General features: G+C 39.0%; 1 protein-coding gene across 4 annotated transcripts in view; it reads left to right on the top strand.

Annotated features, from left to right (window-relative positions):
• Positions 1–367: 367 nt before the first annotated feature.
• The window catches only part of col11a2 (collagen, type XI, alpha 2), a 42075-nt gene continuing 26796 nt past the window's right edge, over positions 368–15646 (top strand). For all 4 annotated transcript variants that reach the window (XM_055055214.1, XM_055055213.1, XM_055055212.1 and 1 more), the window contains exons 1-5: positions 368–778; positions 11295–11456; positions 12783–12993; positions 13181–13343; positions 13498–13620. In XM_055055214.1, coding sequence (XP_054911189.1) covers positions 667–778; positions 11295–11456; positions 12783–12993; positions 13181–13343; positions 13498–13620 — 771 coding nt within the window. In that variant the 5' untranslated portion in view covers positions 368–666. The remainder of the gene's footprint in view (positions 779–11294; positions 11457–12782; positions 12994–13180; positions 13344–13497; positions 13621–15646) is intronic.

The raw sequence follows: 15646 nt of genomic DNA, 5'->3' as shown, positions 1-15646 counted from the left end.
ATTTTTTTTTTTTTTAGCAGAATCACAGACTTAAACATAAAGTTGTTCCACTGTCTGCCTTAATCATCATTAAACTCCGCATTAGAAATACAGCATAATTGTGTTTGTCAGCTGAATATTTTATGTCTCATTGATACTCATATCTACAGGCGCCCCGCGCGCAATTACGCACGCCCTCTCTCACCTTCCTCTGCCTCTGAACCATTCTCTCTCTCCCATTCCATTTGCGCACACACACGCACACACACACACACACACACATGCACTTTCACTCTTCTTGTGAGAAAGTAAAGAAGGGGAGAGAGAAAGGGGAGAGAGAGTGTTTCCAGGTCTCTCTCTTCTACTCTCTCCACTTTGGGTACTCGTACCCAATCTGACTCAATGGGGTTTTAGCACCAAGGGGTTAAACGTTACAATTACATTTATTAACCCCAAACCCCGTCTTGTGTTTAGGGTTTTTTTTATGCATTAACTTAAACATTGGTGTCTCATCAAGGGAAGTCTCCTGGAGAAAGGTGAAGACGTCTCCAGAGGCGTGCCTTTTTGTCTGCTGCCTCCCGGAAGGTTCAGTCGGGCTCCGCTCCACGGCTGGCTTTCTGTGACAGGATAACATCCACCTCATCCTGCATCTACAGCTCAGTCAGGCCGCCAAACCTCCGCAACGCTATGGATATTCGAGACTGTCCCTTCCGGAAGAAGCGGAGACCGTGGCGCATCTCATCCTTCGCCTTGCTGGCTGTGGCGCTCATCCTGTGCCAGACCACCGTGGCTCGGGCAGGTAAGACAGAGACCCTGAATGCTGTCAGTGATGAATGTCGCGCTTTTCACCAAAACCTGAGCGTCTCCCTCAGTCACATCGTTCTACATTTCAACCCCTAAACTTCATTCTTGTCATATTTCACTGGATTAACTGCGTAATGAATACCCGCTTCATCCATTATCGGATCCTGGCGCACCTGACATGCTGCTCTGCGGACCCCCTAAAGAATGTGGTAAACACTACCCCGTTACTGTGGGCCCCTCAGTATCCAAACATGTAAATCTCTTTGGTATTTGTTGCGCAGAGTCCGACACGTTTAAGTCGTGAAGTTTGTGCTTTGAGCAGGAACAGGTCAAATTCCCAATTCCTCCCAGGGAGATTCCTGTTCTGTTCCTGAACTCGTGGTTGGACCAGGCTCCTGTTTATTTGTTAAATTTAATAGTTTTATGAACAAATCCTGTTCAGAAAACAGGATTTTTTCAGCATACATTTTATACTTTATTTAAAACAGTGGAAAAACAAAAAAGGCACAAATGCTGTTTTCTTGTTACTGTGCAAAGTTTTTTCCCTCATATACCTAAGATGTCAGCTTTACATCTTTGAACAGTTATTATACTATTATTAATGTTATTAATAATGTTTATAAAATTACTATTAAGTGGTGTCTAAGGTATATTTAATTGAAAATCAGATTAGTCATAGTCAATAAAACTGTGTCAATAAAACTGTTTAATTATTCCTGACATCATTTCCTCAGGTTTCTCAGTCTGAGTGTTTGCAGCCTGCAGCTGGCAGGTGTTGCCCTGCTGAATCCTGCAGACACTTTGTTCAAATCTCCACCAAGCAAGAGTTTCAAATAGTTTCAACCTTTTTAATCTGGATTTATTTTCCAATTCAGGAAGCTTTTTTTTTTTTTACTCGGAGAAATTGACTTTATTGTTGTACGTCTTCCAGGAAAGAGTTTCAGTCAGAATTTCGTAAACATGTTTTTCTGACCTCTTTCAATGATTGCTTCCTGAGCTTCATGTTCAGTCATTATTTTTGTGATGCAAGTAAATATGTTGATTCTGCAACATGATGAATGCTGCCAGCTGAACCCTCCTAGTTGGTTGGACGGTTCAGCCTGTTCACCAGTCCGTCCATTACTGCCTGTGGTTGTTTAAGGAGGAGGCATTTCATTCCCACAGGCTCAGATGATTTTGCTTTTGATTTTGTTGAAACATCAGTAAATATTTGATCAATATAGAAACTATGTATTTTTATACAAACTAGCTGGATCAATTAGAAGTTTAGGATCTTATGTTATGAGTTAAATGTGGAGCAGATTTCAGATTCCCTAGATCACATGGTCCTGGAATGATCTGTATGCAGAGCAGTTCCCTGATGCACCGTTAGTTGTTTTTGGGTTCTTTATCAGACAGAGAAGCCAGTTATTCACCTGAGTATAAATTGAGCAAGTCTAAGTGCTCATTTTAATCCAAACCATGGATTAAATGATCGTTGGCCAAATCTGTAGACTATTTTGTACAAAAAGTAGATTTTAAACAGAAACATCAAAGTGGGGTTTGTTCTCACCTCTTGCTATTTTTAGAAAGCTCAGATTCAGTGATTAAATAGATTTTCTTATTGTTCAGGTAGTTTGGAAAGACAGATGCTGTAGCTTGGACAGAATTTTTTTCAACCTGCTTTCTTTGGCCGGATTTTCAGTCAGAGATCCCAAGATTAGCCCTTCTGGTCTCCCATGTGTATTTTGGAGGCAGAAGCCTGAGACATTTTTACTTTTTATGAATAGCTTGCTATGCTGCAGAGCACCTCAGTGGCAGGGGCTTGGGACTGAAAGCTTATAGTGTCTGCAGGTCTATGTGTGCTTTGTACAGTTCTGTTTGTGCATATGTAAGCTATGGATGTTTTCTCGCAGCTCAGGGTGTGGAAATGTATGCTTCATGAGTGAATGTGCCTCTGTGTGCCTCCTCGTCAGGCTGGCTGCGTTTTTCACCTTAAAGCCTCCTTGTAGAAGGGAAGGAATAAAGGAGTATTTAAGGTATTTAAACCTTCCTGCTATCCGTCAGAACATTTTTGATCCTGGACAAAAGCTCACGTGTTGTGAGCTCATTGTGGTGCAGCAGCAGATGTGGATGTAAATTATGACAGCGCCCCACCCAGGCAGTGAAAGCCCATTTTAGAGAAAAAGTGGTCAGAATCTCACATGTTTATTCATTCTTCTCTGGAAGCAAGAAGGAAAAGAGGAGGAATGGGCAAGTTACAACCATCATCCAGGGAGCAGCGGAACCAGGGAGTTATGAAAGCTGGGTTTTGTTCTAATGAGGAGAAATTCAGAGGGCAATATTTGCTTGACATGGATGTTCCTCAGCCTCATTTCAAAGCAGAAGGCTCCTCAAAGGGCAGCCTGTCTGAGTCTGACTAAACATAACACAACACAGCCCTCCTCTCCTTCTTATTCTCCGTGCCGCTGCTGATGAATGGAGCTACTATATCTGGAGGCAGAGCGGGGCTTTGACAGCTCATTCTGTGACTGCGTGGAAATGTCCGGTATTCCAGGCTTCTCCAAGTGACATGTGACCAAAACTGACATTTTAACCTTGTCCCTTTCATTTTCCGTTGCTTCATCATCATTTTCCCATGGAATCCTGCTCCTTTCATGATTCACAGCTGTCTGTCCTTCAATTTCCTTAACCATGACCTGGCTGTTGGCTGACTTGTTCCAATTTGCAGGCCCTAATTTTGTGCCCTGAGTCACGTTTTCTGACCTTTTGGCAATGTGGCACTTTAAATGGTTGTCTGGCAGACCATGCATTACCAAAGGTTTAATCTAAACCCTTGCTAGACCCAATAAACCTCTGACTGTTTGCAACACAAACTTAATTAGGATTAAGGGGTTTTCTTTTTTAATCCAAATCAGTTACGGATTTATCCTCGGCAAATATTTGTATTGGAGCATTGGGTAGCTAAATCTGGTTATATTGTTTAAAAAAAAGTTATGAACCAACATCTGTAGCCTACAGATGTTGACACAGCATTAAGTCCTATTTTTGCCTGTTTTAAGACTCCAAACAGCCCATTTCTAAAACCTTTTGCTAACCAGATGTTATTAAAACACTTTGCCCTGGATTTAGACTTCCAGGCAAAACTTGAATGATTTATTTTCTTCAGATTTCACCAGGACTGAAAAACGTCCACTTTACGAAAGCTATGAATTTATGAGTAGTATTTTGGTTGTGGGGTTACGTCTGTGAAACAGGGTGGTTGAAAGTTCATGGCAAACAGCCTGTTTTAATGTGCTAATTAGTGTCAAGGAGTCGATGCACTTTATAAAAATAGAACATGTAATCACTTGCATGTCTGACCTCTGGCTAAGTTAATTTAACACAAGAATTTATTGTCACATTGGATAGCTCTTTCTTATTTTAATATAATAAAAGTTTCTTACTTTGTGCACGCTTTGGACATCTTTTTGCTTAAAGAACCATGACTTTGCTCCATTATTTTCTCAGCAGACTCAGATGGTAGCTGTAGCTAAATGACACAGATGTCAAAAGCTGAGATATGATTTAACACCTCTCAGGCCTCAGCTGTAAACCATGACATCGCCTCAAAATGTAAACTTTTGAAGGCATCTTTCAGACAAAACCGCATTAAAAATGCAGACTTGAAAGAAGACAGGGAGCGGAAGATAGCTGTTCTGTTTTCCTTTGGTTTTATAGGTGATGATTTGGTGGTTTGTCTGACTGGATTCCTCCAAGACGTTGTGTTTCAGCAGAAGATGTACAACGACGGCTGGCGAGCGTGCCAACTTTATAATGACAGGCTGTCTGCATAAGCTGCTATTCCCAGTCGCTGCTATTTTTCTGTTTGAAGGAAGTCAATGTAGGAGGGCGCAGAGTCCAGCTGCGTTTTTACATGAAATCTTAATGTACATCGTTTTTCCAGACATCACTTCTGTCTGCTGTGTTTTCAGGCTTCCACACAAAGAGCTGCTCATCACGATGCAGAAATTAATTACCTGCTTCTGGTGTTCAGATACAGAAACTTTTGACTATAAACTAACATTTAGAGGAAACAACATTCCTCTGAGTTTCTCTTGAAAGCTGATAGTTTTTAAAAGGATTATGTGTTAATCTCAGTTTGCTTACAGTAGGAACTGTGTGAGAAACAAACTATGTATACCAAACAATTGGTTCAAACTTGTTTGAAATAAACTTTAAGTCAAGGAAACACTTTATATTAGTTCTAACTTGTGTCATTTATTTTTAACTTTAAGATTTAGAGATAAACTCTGATGATATTTTGTTTGGGATGAAACAGAAAGTATGTATGGCTTTCTGTATATGTGCTTTCCTGTTCAATTCACAATTTACATATTACATTTTCACTCCATATGTCACTGTTTTAGATTAAATTAATGTGAAATAATGTGGCGCCACCAGCAAACAGGTGCATCATCCTGTTAATGTTATTATTTACCAGAAAACAACATGTCTGAACTACTCAAGCCCAGCCCATGCAGGTCTCTAAGATGCACCAATCAAATCTCAGAAAGTTCACAGTACTGCTAATGAAGGGTTTTCCACACTAAAACATCTAACTCTGAGCATAATTACTGAAAAGTGCAGCCTTTTCATGTATTCATTGTGTTTCATGAAAGTCAGGATTTGTCTTAAACTGGTAGCTCATGTGCTTGACTAATGAATCTGTTGCTTGACTAATGAATTTTGGGAGCAGTAGATGGGAGAGAAGAAGACCTGCAAGTATTTATTGCTTCCAAACTTTGGGAACATTTAGTTTCTGTTTTGATTCAAGACATTATTTTTTCTTCTTCTTTTTTGGAATTTCCATCAGAAATGACAGATTTTTAATTTTTTAAAATAAAAACTTGTGTCTTTGTTTCTAACTTCTTCTAAGGTAAAATCGTTCAACCTTTCTCCATACCTTCAATAAGAGTTTTGCTTTAGATTTAAACTAAGAGTTTTCCATATTTGCAGTGAACGCAGACATAACAGCCGATTTGTCTGCTCATCGTTTATCATAATCACCATCATCAGGGTAGTTTCTAATTTGTGTCTTTGCTAAATATGCGGTCCATATGATGGAACGGAGCAGGAACCACTCAGTCTGGTCAGGGCATCCTGGTCCCATGCTGGCATTGTGGTGTCAGGATCCACCCTCAGATCCAAACTGAGCTGCGGCCTGCAGTCCAGAAACCACACAAGAGTCCGGTATAGCATCATCAGTGGAGCAAATGTACATTGGCAAAAGCCACATAAAGGCTACAGAAACCTGCAGTACAGTATAAATTGGTTCCATGGGGACAGATTCATTATTTAATATATTAGGTAGAGGAAGAGCTTAAAAACATAGAATTAAAGTAGCAAAAGATAATGCATAAATATGAATTTGGGCTGAAACATGGAAAACATGGCGGGCAAATTTTGTCATGGATGTTTCAGTGTTTCATTTTGATTTTCCCATTTTAGAAGAAACATTTTCACACATTTTTATGTAATAAACACATATAAAAGGCAGTTATTGCCTTTCACATGTTTTAATTGGTCCTTTGCAGCTGAGTTTGTTTTCAGTTCATTTCATTAGTTATTCTTTAACAGCTACTGTCATTCATCTGCATTCTGGTTTGTACATCTTCCTTAATTTCCTCCTTTTTTTGATCAGAACCACATCAATTTTACACAAATCCGAAATACATTAGGGTTTTTTTTTATAGATTTCCTTAGGTTTTTGTCTCTTTGAATGTTTTTCTCTTCCCACACTGCAGGAAACATTGTTGAAAGTCTGCAGACCAACAAACCCAAACCTCGGCTTTAAACCAATAACCTAAATTTTAAAAGCTTTCCCTTTGTCTTGCATGGAAACTCATTATACATGTTACTGTCTTGGTACTCAAGACATTATGAATAAATCATAACTACATAGGCTCATGTTGAAAATTATAACCTGCAGTTTGAGTGCTGCATACTTCCCAGCGTTGTGGTTTTCTGGGTGGACGGAGGGGCAGCTGGTGCTGGAGGAACAAGTGGATTCGAATTTAAAATCATTTCTTAAATTTTGTTTTCAACATGAGAATCTTTATGCCTGCTTTTTAACTTTACAGTCTGAATTTACTTCCTTTTTTCATACGAGTGTCTGTGAAGCTGAGAAGTACTGAGACAGAGAGCAAAGATAAATTTGCTTGCATGTGTGTTGATGTGTTGTAAATATAACACATTTCACTTGCTCAGGGTGTCTAACAAAGCGGTTGTTGTGTAAAGGTGAGAGGTTAAAGGTCAGTGTGTCGGCTGGAGTGTGTGTCTGGTATTTGTCAAAGCTGTGCAAGAAAAGGAAAAGGAACACAAACACACACACACAAGTAGAGAGGTATGCTGGTACACAATGATCACACATAAAACCTGCAGCGCAGAACATCCCAGTCCCGTTGGAGTAGCTTTCAGCATTTTCCAGACAATGAAAGTTTTGTTCTAGCAAATCTGTTCTGCTGGAAGCGACACATTCACCAGTTTCTAATTTCTGATGTTGTTCATAAGGGCAAGTCTAATTGTGTAACTTTCTTTCAGAAATGAAGATCTTTGACGTTATGCACATACACGATCAAATCTGTGCACAGCACCTGCTTTGTATTGTAAAAATAAGAGCTCTATGTTTTCTCAACTATCGAACATATCTAGATAGTTTCTAATTCTTTTCTTTAGTACTGATTATTTGTCATTGCAGTCAGCTGCTTTCACAGTCTGTCAATATGCAAACACTTTTAATGAGTAATTGCAGCATTCTGCTCAGTTTCCACAGGCTTTGATTGTGTCTCTAATTGTCTACTCTGTTAATTATGTTCATTTCAGCTCCATCTAGTGGCCGTTAGCAGTAACTACAGCTCTCTGAACATCAAGAACTTTGAGTTTGCGGCACCACCTCATTTTAGAGCATGCATGCTTCTCATGTTGGTGGTAATTGAGCTTAATTTGGGCTCTGAGTGTTGAGTTGTTTCAGGTTCTGCGTCACTTACACAGGATTACAGTGTTAAAGAGAAATGGCTGTTTCAGTCTGGGTCACATGTTGAGAGATTGAACCACCCTATAACACAGGGTTCCACTGTACACATGCAACATGTGAGTTTATTTCACTGTAAGTGTGTTAGTGGTTTTATCCACAAGACCTCTGAGGAGCAAATGGCCACGAATACCTATATGAGTTTTATCTGATGTAGAGTTGTGCTTTATATTCTTCTGAACTCTGAAGTGTGGGACCTTGTATGTTCAACCATGTCAAAAAAGGATGAAGGGAAAAGTCCAAACTAGAAGGGACACCCTGGTCTTCCAGGCTGATGGTTCTGAATTACTATTACATCCCACCTGGAAACTTCTTAACGTAAAGATTGTGAGGTTTATGGAGTAGACATTTGTTCTCAAACTGAAAGTGTATTTTAAATCCTAGATTTTCCACTTTTTATTTTGCCTTGGGAAAACAAGCTTAAGGTGACATTTACGCTGATATGTGAATTGCTGGGTGGGTACCAGACAAGAAAGGCCTGCAAATGTTTTAAAACTAAATACTGACATGTGAATGCAGCTTTGTAATTTGAAAGTGCTTTTAGTGTCAAGAGTTAAATGAGAACAGTGTGATTCAGGTGTCCCGTTTTGTAATTTTCTTGACGAAAATAGTTGCTTCTGTTAAACCTCAGCCAAATATCTTGTCGGTTGGTGACAAGCTACTGTAATCTTCACATCCAGCTCTGGTTATGACTGTTCTCATGCGCCTCAGAGTCCTGTTTCCTGTCTTAATGACAGCAGCGTAATTGGGCCACACCTGCATCAAATGGTCGAAGCCATCTGTGAGTCTTCAAAAGACACTGAGGGAGAAAACAGAAAGTGGTGAAGGAAAGTTTGTGCCCCTCAGCAGTGTGTTTTCCCAGCTTGTCTAGTTTCATTTGTGCCACCCCTCATGTCGTGAGGTGTGTATAGCACGGTTCGCCGCCTGCGCTCTGAGTGCCTCGGCTGCTCTGTGTGTTGTTCTTTTTTCAGGGTGTGTTTTTTGTCGTGATTGTGGTCCTTCAGGCAAGAAGGGCCCCCGGCTGCAGACTTAAGCTGGGCTGGGAACGAGGGAACAGAGCGCCGCATTGTACTGGACTTACTGGGGGAGCTCAGGGTGCAATCTGATCCAGTATCCTGCCATCACAGAACCACACTGTCTACTGTCACTCACTGACCCCCCCCAAAACACACTCTGACTTGGCATGAGCTTTCCTTCCCAAACTCTTCCTCTTTTTGCTTTCCCTATTTTTATTTCAACACAGTGTTTCCTCATTTCTTGTTTTATTTTTGAAAATTTGAGAATAAATTGTAGTTCACTGGACTCAGAAGCTTAATTTTCTAGTTATGAATATCATCATTAGAAATCCAAGAAGAAAGTTTATTTAAATGAACCAAATTTCTCTCTTTTCTCTCCTTGCATTGGTCTTCAGTATTAATTTAATTCATGTTTTAACTGTTTGCACTTTTTGTTGCCTCCCTTCTCCTAAAATCTACTTCCTAGCTGATTTTCTGAGGTTTCTGTGCAGGACAGCACATCTGTATATGTATCTGTCGTCCATGTCCTCTTATCCACCCTCTGCCTTCACCTGCTCCTCCCTGCTTCCTGTTACTCTCCCCCTTTTTCCTTCTCTCTCTGATGCACAGTGACATTAATAGGCTGTGGTCTGGACACCCGGAGGTAATATGAATGCACCATTTAGTCAGTCTGAATAAACATGACCATCTGTGGGATTATATGACAAACTGTTAACTCTGGGTGTTACCACTGCTAGGAACAAAAACAACAAAGTGTCACTAATGTTACCAAGGGATTGCTTTGAAAGTGCTGGACTATTAACACACTCTTAAAAAGTATTTTTATCCTAGTATTTATGTCTTTGTGTGTGACCTATTTCTAAAAGGTCATTGAATTTGTGCCAGTTTGAAATGTTTTCTGAAAAGCCCGTTATTCGTAGCTGGAGTTTTCAAACTTTGATTACCAGAAGAATTTACTGAACTGAGCATATTTTACTTTTAGTTTAGAAGATTTATGTTGGCTTTCTTTGGGTTTGTTCATTTGCTTTTCCCCAATAAAACGGAGTAAAAGTTTTGCGCCTGACTGGTACACGAGGCACATTAAATGTGGCTTCTCTGTAGTTTGACTTTGCTCAGTGTGAACAGCATGGGTGTTTCTCGTTATCATCATGCTGTTAAACGCTTCATTGTGCTTTTCAAACACTCTGAAATGGGCACTTTTGCATGATTTAAATATAAATATGTTTGCTTCTTAAATTTTCCCAGAGCATGGTTCACTGATTTTACAAGTTTATTATGGAAACACTAAATTACAACCGCCTATAAATATTTTTTCATTTTCTGTGAAAAATAAAACTGACTCACTGGTCTCTGGAACACAAGCTGAGGAAGCTTGATGACTAAATCTGGGAAAATGTGAGCACAGGTTCCAGCTGCATAGCTGCATCACCAAACAACTTAAATTACTCTTTTTTTTTTCATTTTAGGCATTTTGAGGTTTTTGTTTTGTTTTACAACCACAGAAAAAAAAGAACATTGGTCTGCATGTTTGCAGTATTAATAGTAAATACTATTTTGAATGAACAAACAAAAAACTACCCTTGATTTTCAATATGCAATATAATCTATACACAGTGTCATGCAGTCTCACGCACACACTCATGACTAAGAACAACTTACACAGATCTCTATCTGAATGTCATTCGAGTGTGTTTGTTTCTTCTAATTTGAGTTTTGTATAATGTCGTAGTGCTTTTGAGCAATATGAGGAAGTCAACAAAATAAACTAAAGTGTGGAGAAACCGGCAGGCTGAGCTCAGTGTCTGAAAGTGATGACAGGATGTTAGATTAGCTGTTCACTCTGTTTCTCATATCTGAATGAAAATCTCATGTTAAAATGTTTTCTGCTTATTTTGAATATGTCTGAATCTCTCTATTAGGTATTTAAGTAAGGTAGATGCAGGTGTCAGATGAATATTCATGTCACTTGTTCCAGTTGCTTGCAGAATGTGAGCAGAATAGAGAGCTCTGTCTGGTTCTACTGTAAACTGAGCTTTGCTAACCTAACCGCTGCTGGTTCATATATATAGAGCTTGGACTGCTGCCAACTGCTCCAACAGAGCAGTGCTTTCTTTTTACAGTATAAATACAGTAATAGACACTTTGAGAGCCTTGTTGACCTTATCTTATATCATAATTGTACTGCAAGAGCATTTAAGATCACTTTCAAGATCAGTTTGATTCAAACCCAAATCAGTAGAACTACAAAAATAATTTGTTTTAGATGATAGAGGTACAATTGATAAACAACTTGTAGTATTATTTCAATAAACACACTGCTGTCCCTGTCTATGATTATAGATAGATAATATTTCTGCCTCTTAAGGAAATTTAAATTTAAATTTAAATTTAGCAATCCCAAAGCAATAAATTGAATGTCTTTCTTTATTTCTCTTCCTCATCAGATCCAGTGGACGTGTTGCGTGCTCTGCAGGTTCCCTCTCTCCCTGAGGGTGTGAAGAAAGTGCCAGGCTTCTGCACATCCCGGCGCTCCAGCAGCCCTGATCATGCTTACCGTATCACCAAGAAGGCCCAGATCTCAGCCCCCACCAAGCAGCTCTTCTCAGGTAAGCTTTAGGTTATCATTTTCTAAACAAGGAACCACTGCAATGATTTCACCACAACCCTATAAATAATCAAAATGTAAATATTCAGAGACACTCTTAATGTTTTACACATTTTTAATGTAGCAGGAATAAAGGCATAATATTGTCAGAGCTGCAGTATTAAACAAAGGAGAAAACGCTATGACTGGGACACCGCTGCTACCAAGACATTAATTATTTAACTTATTTATCTGTAATCTGACACTGTTTTATCAGTAGTGGTGAGTCACTGATCTATCTACATTATCCTGGTCATACATATTAAAAAAATAATAAGAAAAATAAAATAGCATGAAAATATAAACAAGTACAGGAAGTAAAACACATCTTTCTTTTCTTTTCTTTTTTTTTCTTTTTATCTTTTATTTTTTACCAAAGTAAACTAAACTCATTTTCAGTTGATATTGAAACATCAGTAAATGCATTTTTAGTTGTTTGGGACAAAATAGGAAATAGCGCAAATGATTTTGTGACGCACGCACGTCGTATCCATGGCAACTGCAAACTATGCTGACGTCACTCTCAATTAGCTTAAGTTAAGATCTTCAATAATTGACGAATTTGGGGGTTTTGTTCTGTATGTCTGTATGTGTACGAATATAGCAAATGTTAGCAACATTTTTAGTTTTTTTAAAGTCATTTTTGGCTAACCAGTGATAATATTCGGTTGCTAATTTTTGCTAATGCAGTGGAGCTAACTGTGGAAAAACAAGCTAACTGCTTTTCCACTTCAGGAAGCGCCGAGGATAGTTGCTTTTGTATTTTCGAAACAGATAAGTAAACAGTATGTTTCGTAAAATAATAAAGTGGTTTTTAATTTGCCAAATTTCATGGGAACGTATTGCTGTCGTTCTGCTTGCTGAGCCTCAGTGTGTTTCAGACTCACATTCTCAGTTTTACTGGTCTGCGCCCTCTGTGCTGAAGGACTTCCAGTGTAATTATGTGTTATTGTGTTGGAGTTAAGTCAGTTTTGTGGAAAGATTTCAACACGTTACTTTAAGATTTTTCCTGACACTATGGGGCAACGTATGAAAACAGAAAGTAGCACTTATGTGGTTGTGAAGAAATCCATGAAGTTGAGTTTTAGCTTTGGTGCAGCTTAGCATTCTTTTTCTGGCTGTCGCCACCTGTTATTATGAGCTCATATCTTGATGCCAGCTTCACATTCTGATCTGTGTTGATCCTGAGGTATCTCTCCCCTGACTTTCATTTTAAGATGCATGTCAACTTGCTCTGCTTCTGATTTCTTGCATTTCTCTTAGTTTTTGTGCATCTTTTCCGTTCAAGGTCGTTTCCCGGAGAACTTCTCCATCATGACTCTGATCAAGCCCCAGGCTGGTCTGCAGGCTTTCCTCCTCTCCATCTACAGTGAGCAGGGCATCCAGCAGTTGGGCATTGAGCTGGGACGCTCACCTGTTTTCCTGTATGAGGACCAGCATGGCAAACCAGCTCCTGAGGATTACCCACTCTTCAGAGGCATCAACCTGGCTGATGGCAAGTCAGTAACCAGCAGCAACCAGTTTGTGACTGGTTGAAATTATGTTATTTTAGCTATTTGTGATTTTAGAAATAGTATCTTTGTTGATGTTTGTTGGAAATTGTGTATAATAAAGGGGATGTATCAGTGTAATATATAATTATGACTTTGGTCACGTGTGTTTGCTATTCCTCCTACTCGTCTGTAGGTGGCATCGGATCGCTTTCTCTGTTTCAAAGAAAAATGTGACTCTGCTGCTGGACTGTAAGAAGAAGATGACCCGTCCCCTGGCCCGAGGCAATAATGCTGAGGTTGACACCAATGGCATCACTGTGTTTGGAGCTCGTCTGCTTGATGAGGAAGTTTTCCAGGTCTGGATATTAAGTATTAGGCAAATGATTGTTCTCTCTATGAACAGCTTGTCTGTATAACGTTCCATCACACAAATTAAATTCTTTGAAATTGCTTTGAATTAGGATCTATGAAATTATTATATAGTTACTTATGTCCACTTCTTTTCCACAGGGAGACATCCAGCAGCTGTTAATTGCCTCCAACCCTCAGGCAGCATATGACTTTTGTGAACACTACAGCCCTGACTGTGACTCCCCTCTGCCCAAAACCCAAGCTCAGGACCCCAACACTTACGTGAGTAACACCACCGAACTGGTACATACCAGGATACATTACTTAGCCTTTGTTAAACTCACAAATAGACATTTTCTCACCTCTTAAAGTCACACATCCTAATAATTGTAATTTAGAAGATTAGGAATTGGCATCACAAGTGAGAAACACATCTGTAGCTCCAGGAAATCTGGCCCAATCAGAATCTGTGGACTGGATTTAGTTTTCCTGACACGTTCTGCCTTGTTTAGTTCAATATAAGTGAACCTTATATAGTTCAATATAAGTGAACCTTATATTGAACTAAACAAGAGCTGCTAATTAATGTTAATAATAATAATGATAATAATAGCAGTAATCAGAAAGTTGTGCATTTCTTGAGATGATATTTGCTACAAATTGGGGCTTATGTAAACAAGAAGAAAACTAATTAGATTTTTTTGGGAAAATTGCAAAATACAAAAAAAATAAATCTCCAAAGCCACTTTCATCTAGGTGTATTTTAACAAATATTTTTGTCTCTTTTGCTCTGGCATAGACGTTCAGTCACTTTTCTAATGTTTACGAAACTTCTTCTCAATATATTTTTAACATCTATCTTCATTCATTGTGTAGTTTATGATTATATTTGTGTATTAGTAATATCAGAGCATAAGCAAATATGGTCAAATAGTAAAATCAACAGCCTCAATCTCCTGAAATCTAAGTCCGCAGGTTCAGATTGGGTCATCTGATAATATCATCAAAGTTCTGCTCTCCCTCTCTGTCTTCCTCATGCATCCTTGCCATCAACAACTGTTTGTATCTATCCAACTTCTCCCTCACCTCCACAATCTGTGTCCCAGGAGTATTTAGAAAAGCTGACGGATTTTATTTTCCTCTCAAATCTGCTCCTCTAAACATTTATTCCGACTTAATCACCATATATGCTTTGCTGTTTTCTGCTCTACTGCAACGGAACACAGAAAGGTAGGGGTAAGAGGATGATACAGTAAAACATCAATGTCTCCCTATGTTTTTTTTTGTTATGGATTGAAATAAAGAGAACATCAGCAGAACATGAAAATTTAATTCTGATTGGTTCTGTGGTTAATTTGTGACAGGATTGTGGCTAAAGGTCGGCTTAGGGTGGAACCTGTTTGCTTACTGAGACTGGTTGTGCACAGTAGATTGCAGGCTTTGGTTAGTGGTTTTCCAGAGTTGGCATTTCTTCGACACCAGCACAGATTTAATGAATCAAATACGTTTCATCTGCATGCATCCATCCAAAGTACCACATCTATGAGCTTGCATGCCTGATCTCACTCAGTGTAAAGTATTAGTCGCTGCACAGAGCTCTAAACTTGTCATGTTGATGTTGTTGGGATGACTGCTTTTTGAATGAATATAACTCACTATGGTTACATTCATTTGACTTCCACCACTGCTTATGTTTGTCTCATTCATCTGTTTTTTTATTGACTGTGAAGTGCACAATTCAGAGACTGAGGTCCAGACAAAAGTCAGGGAGCAAAAACAATCTTTAATACATCTGCAGACGGAGAGCAAACAATACACTGCATTAGGCACAAATTATTCCGCTCTGATGAACTCAGAGTTGCATAGTCACTTTATTCATCTCTCTTTACTACCAAGGCGGAGACTCAATCTTCTAAGACCAAACAAAAGAAAAAAAAAAGGAAAACATACAGAACCTTGTATGCTCATTCACTGTAATGTCTATGGGAGGTGAAAACTACACACTCTATCTCCATGCAAGGAAGGCCACGGCAAAAACAGCGAGTTCCCAAATAACTGTCTGGGGAAGTTCAGCAACCCTGGGAAACTTACTTCAGTAGACACATCTTGGTTCATTAGTTTGTACACCATTTCCAGCTGCACAGAAAAACACCTTGACTGTGATACAAAAAATATTACATTTATATGATACATAAAGGAACCTCATTTAATACAAATAAAACTTCTATACATAACATTTATAACATTGGCACCTTCTAGCACTCTGAAGACTCAGATGAACTGAGACGAACTGAGAAATAAAAGCTTT

The sequence above is a fragment of the Poeciliopsis prolifica genome, unplaced genomic scaffold (genome assembly GCF_027474105.1).
Source record: "Poeciliopsis prolifica strain line A6 unplaced genomic scaffold, Auburn_PproV2 SCAFFOLD041, whole genome shotgun sequence".
NCBI lineage: Eukaryota > Metazoa > Chordata > Actinopteri > Cyprinodontiformes > Poeciliidae > Poeciliopsis > Poeciliopsis prolifica.
This window is presented reverse-complemented; position numbering and strand designations above follow the sequence as displayed.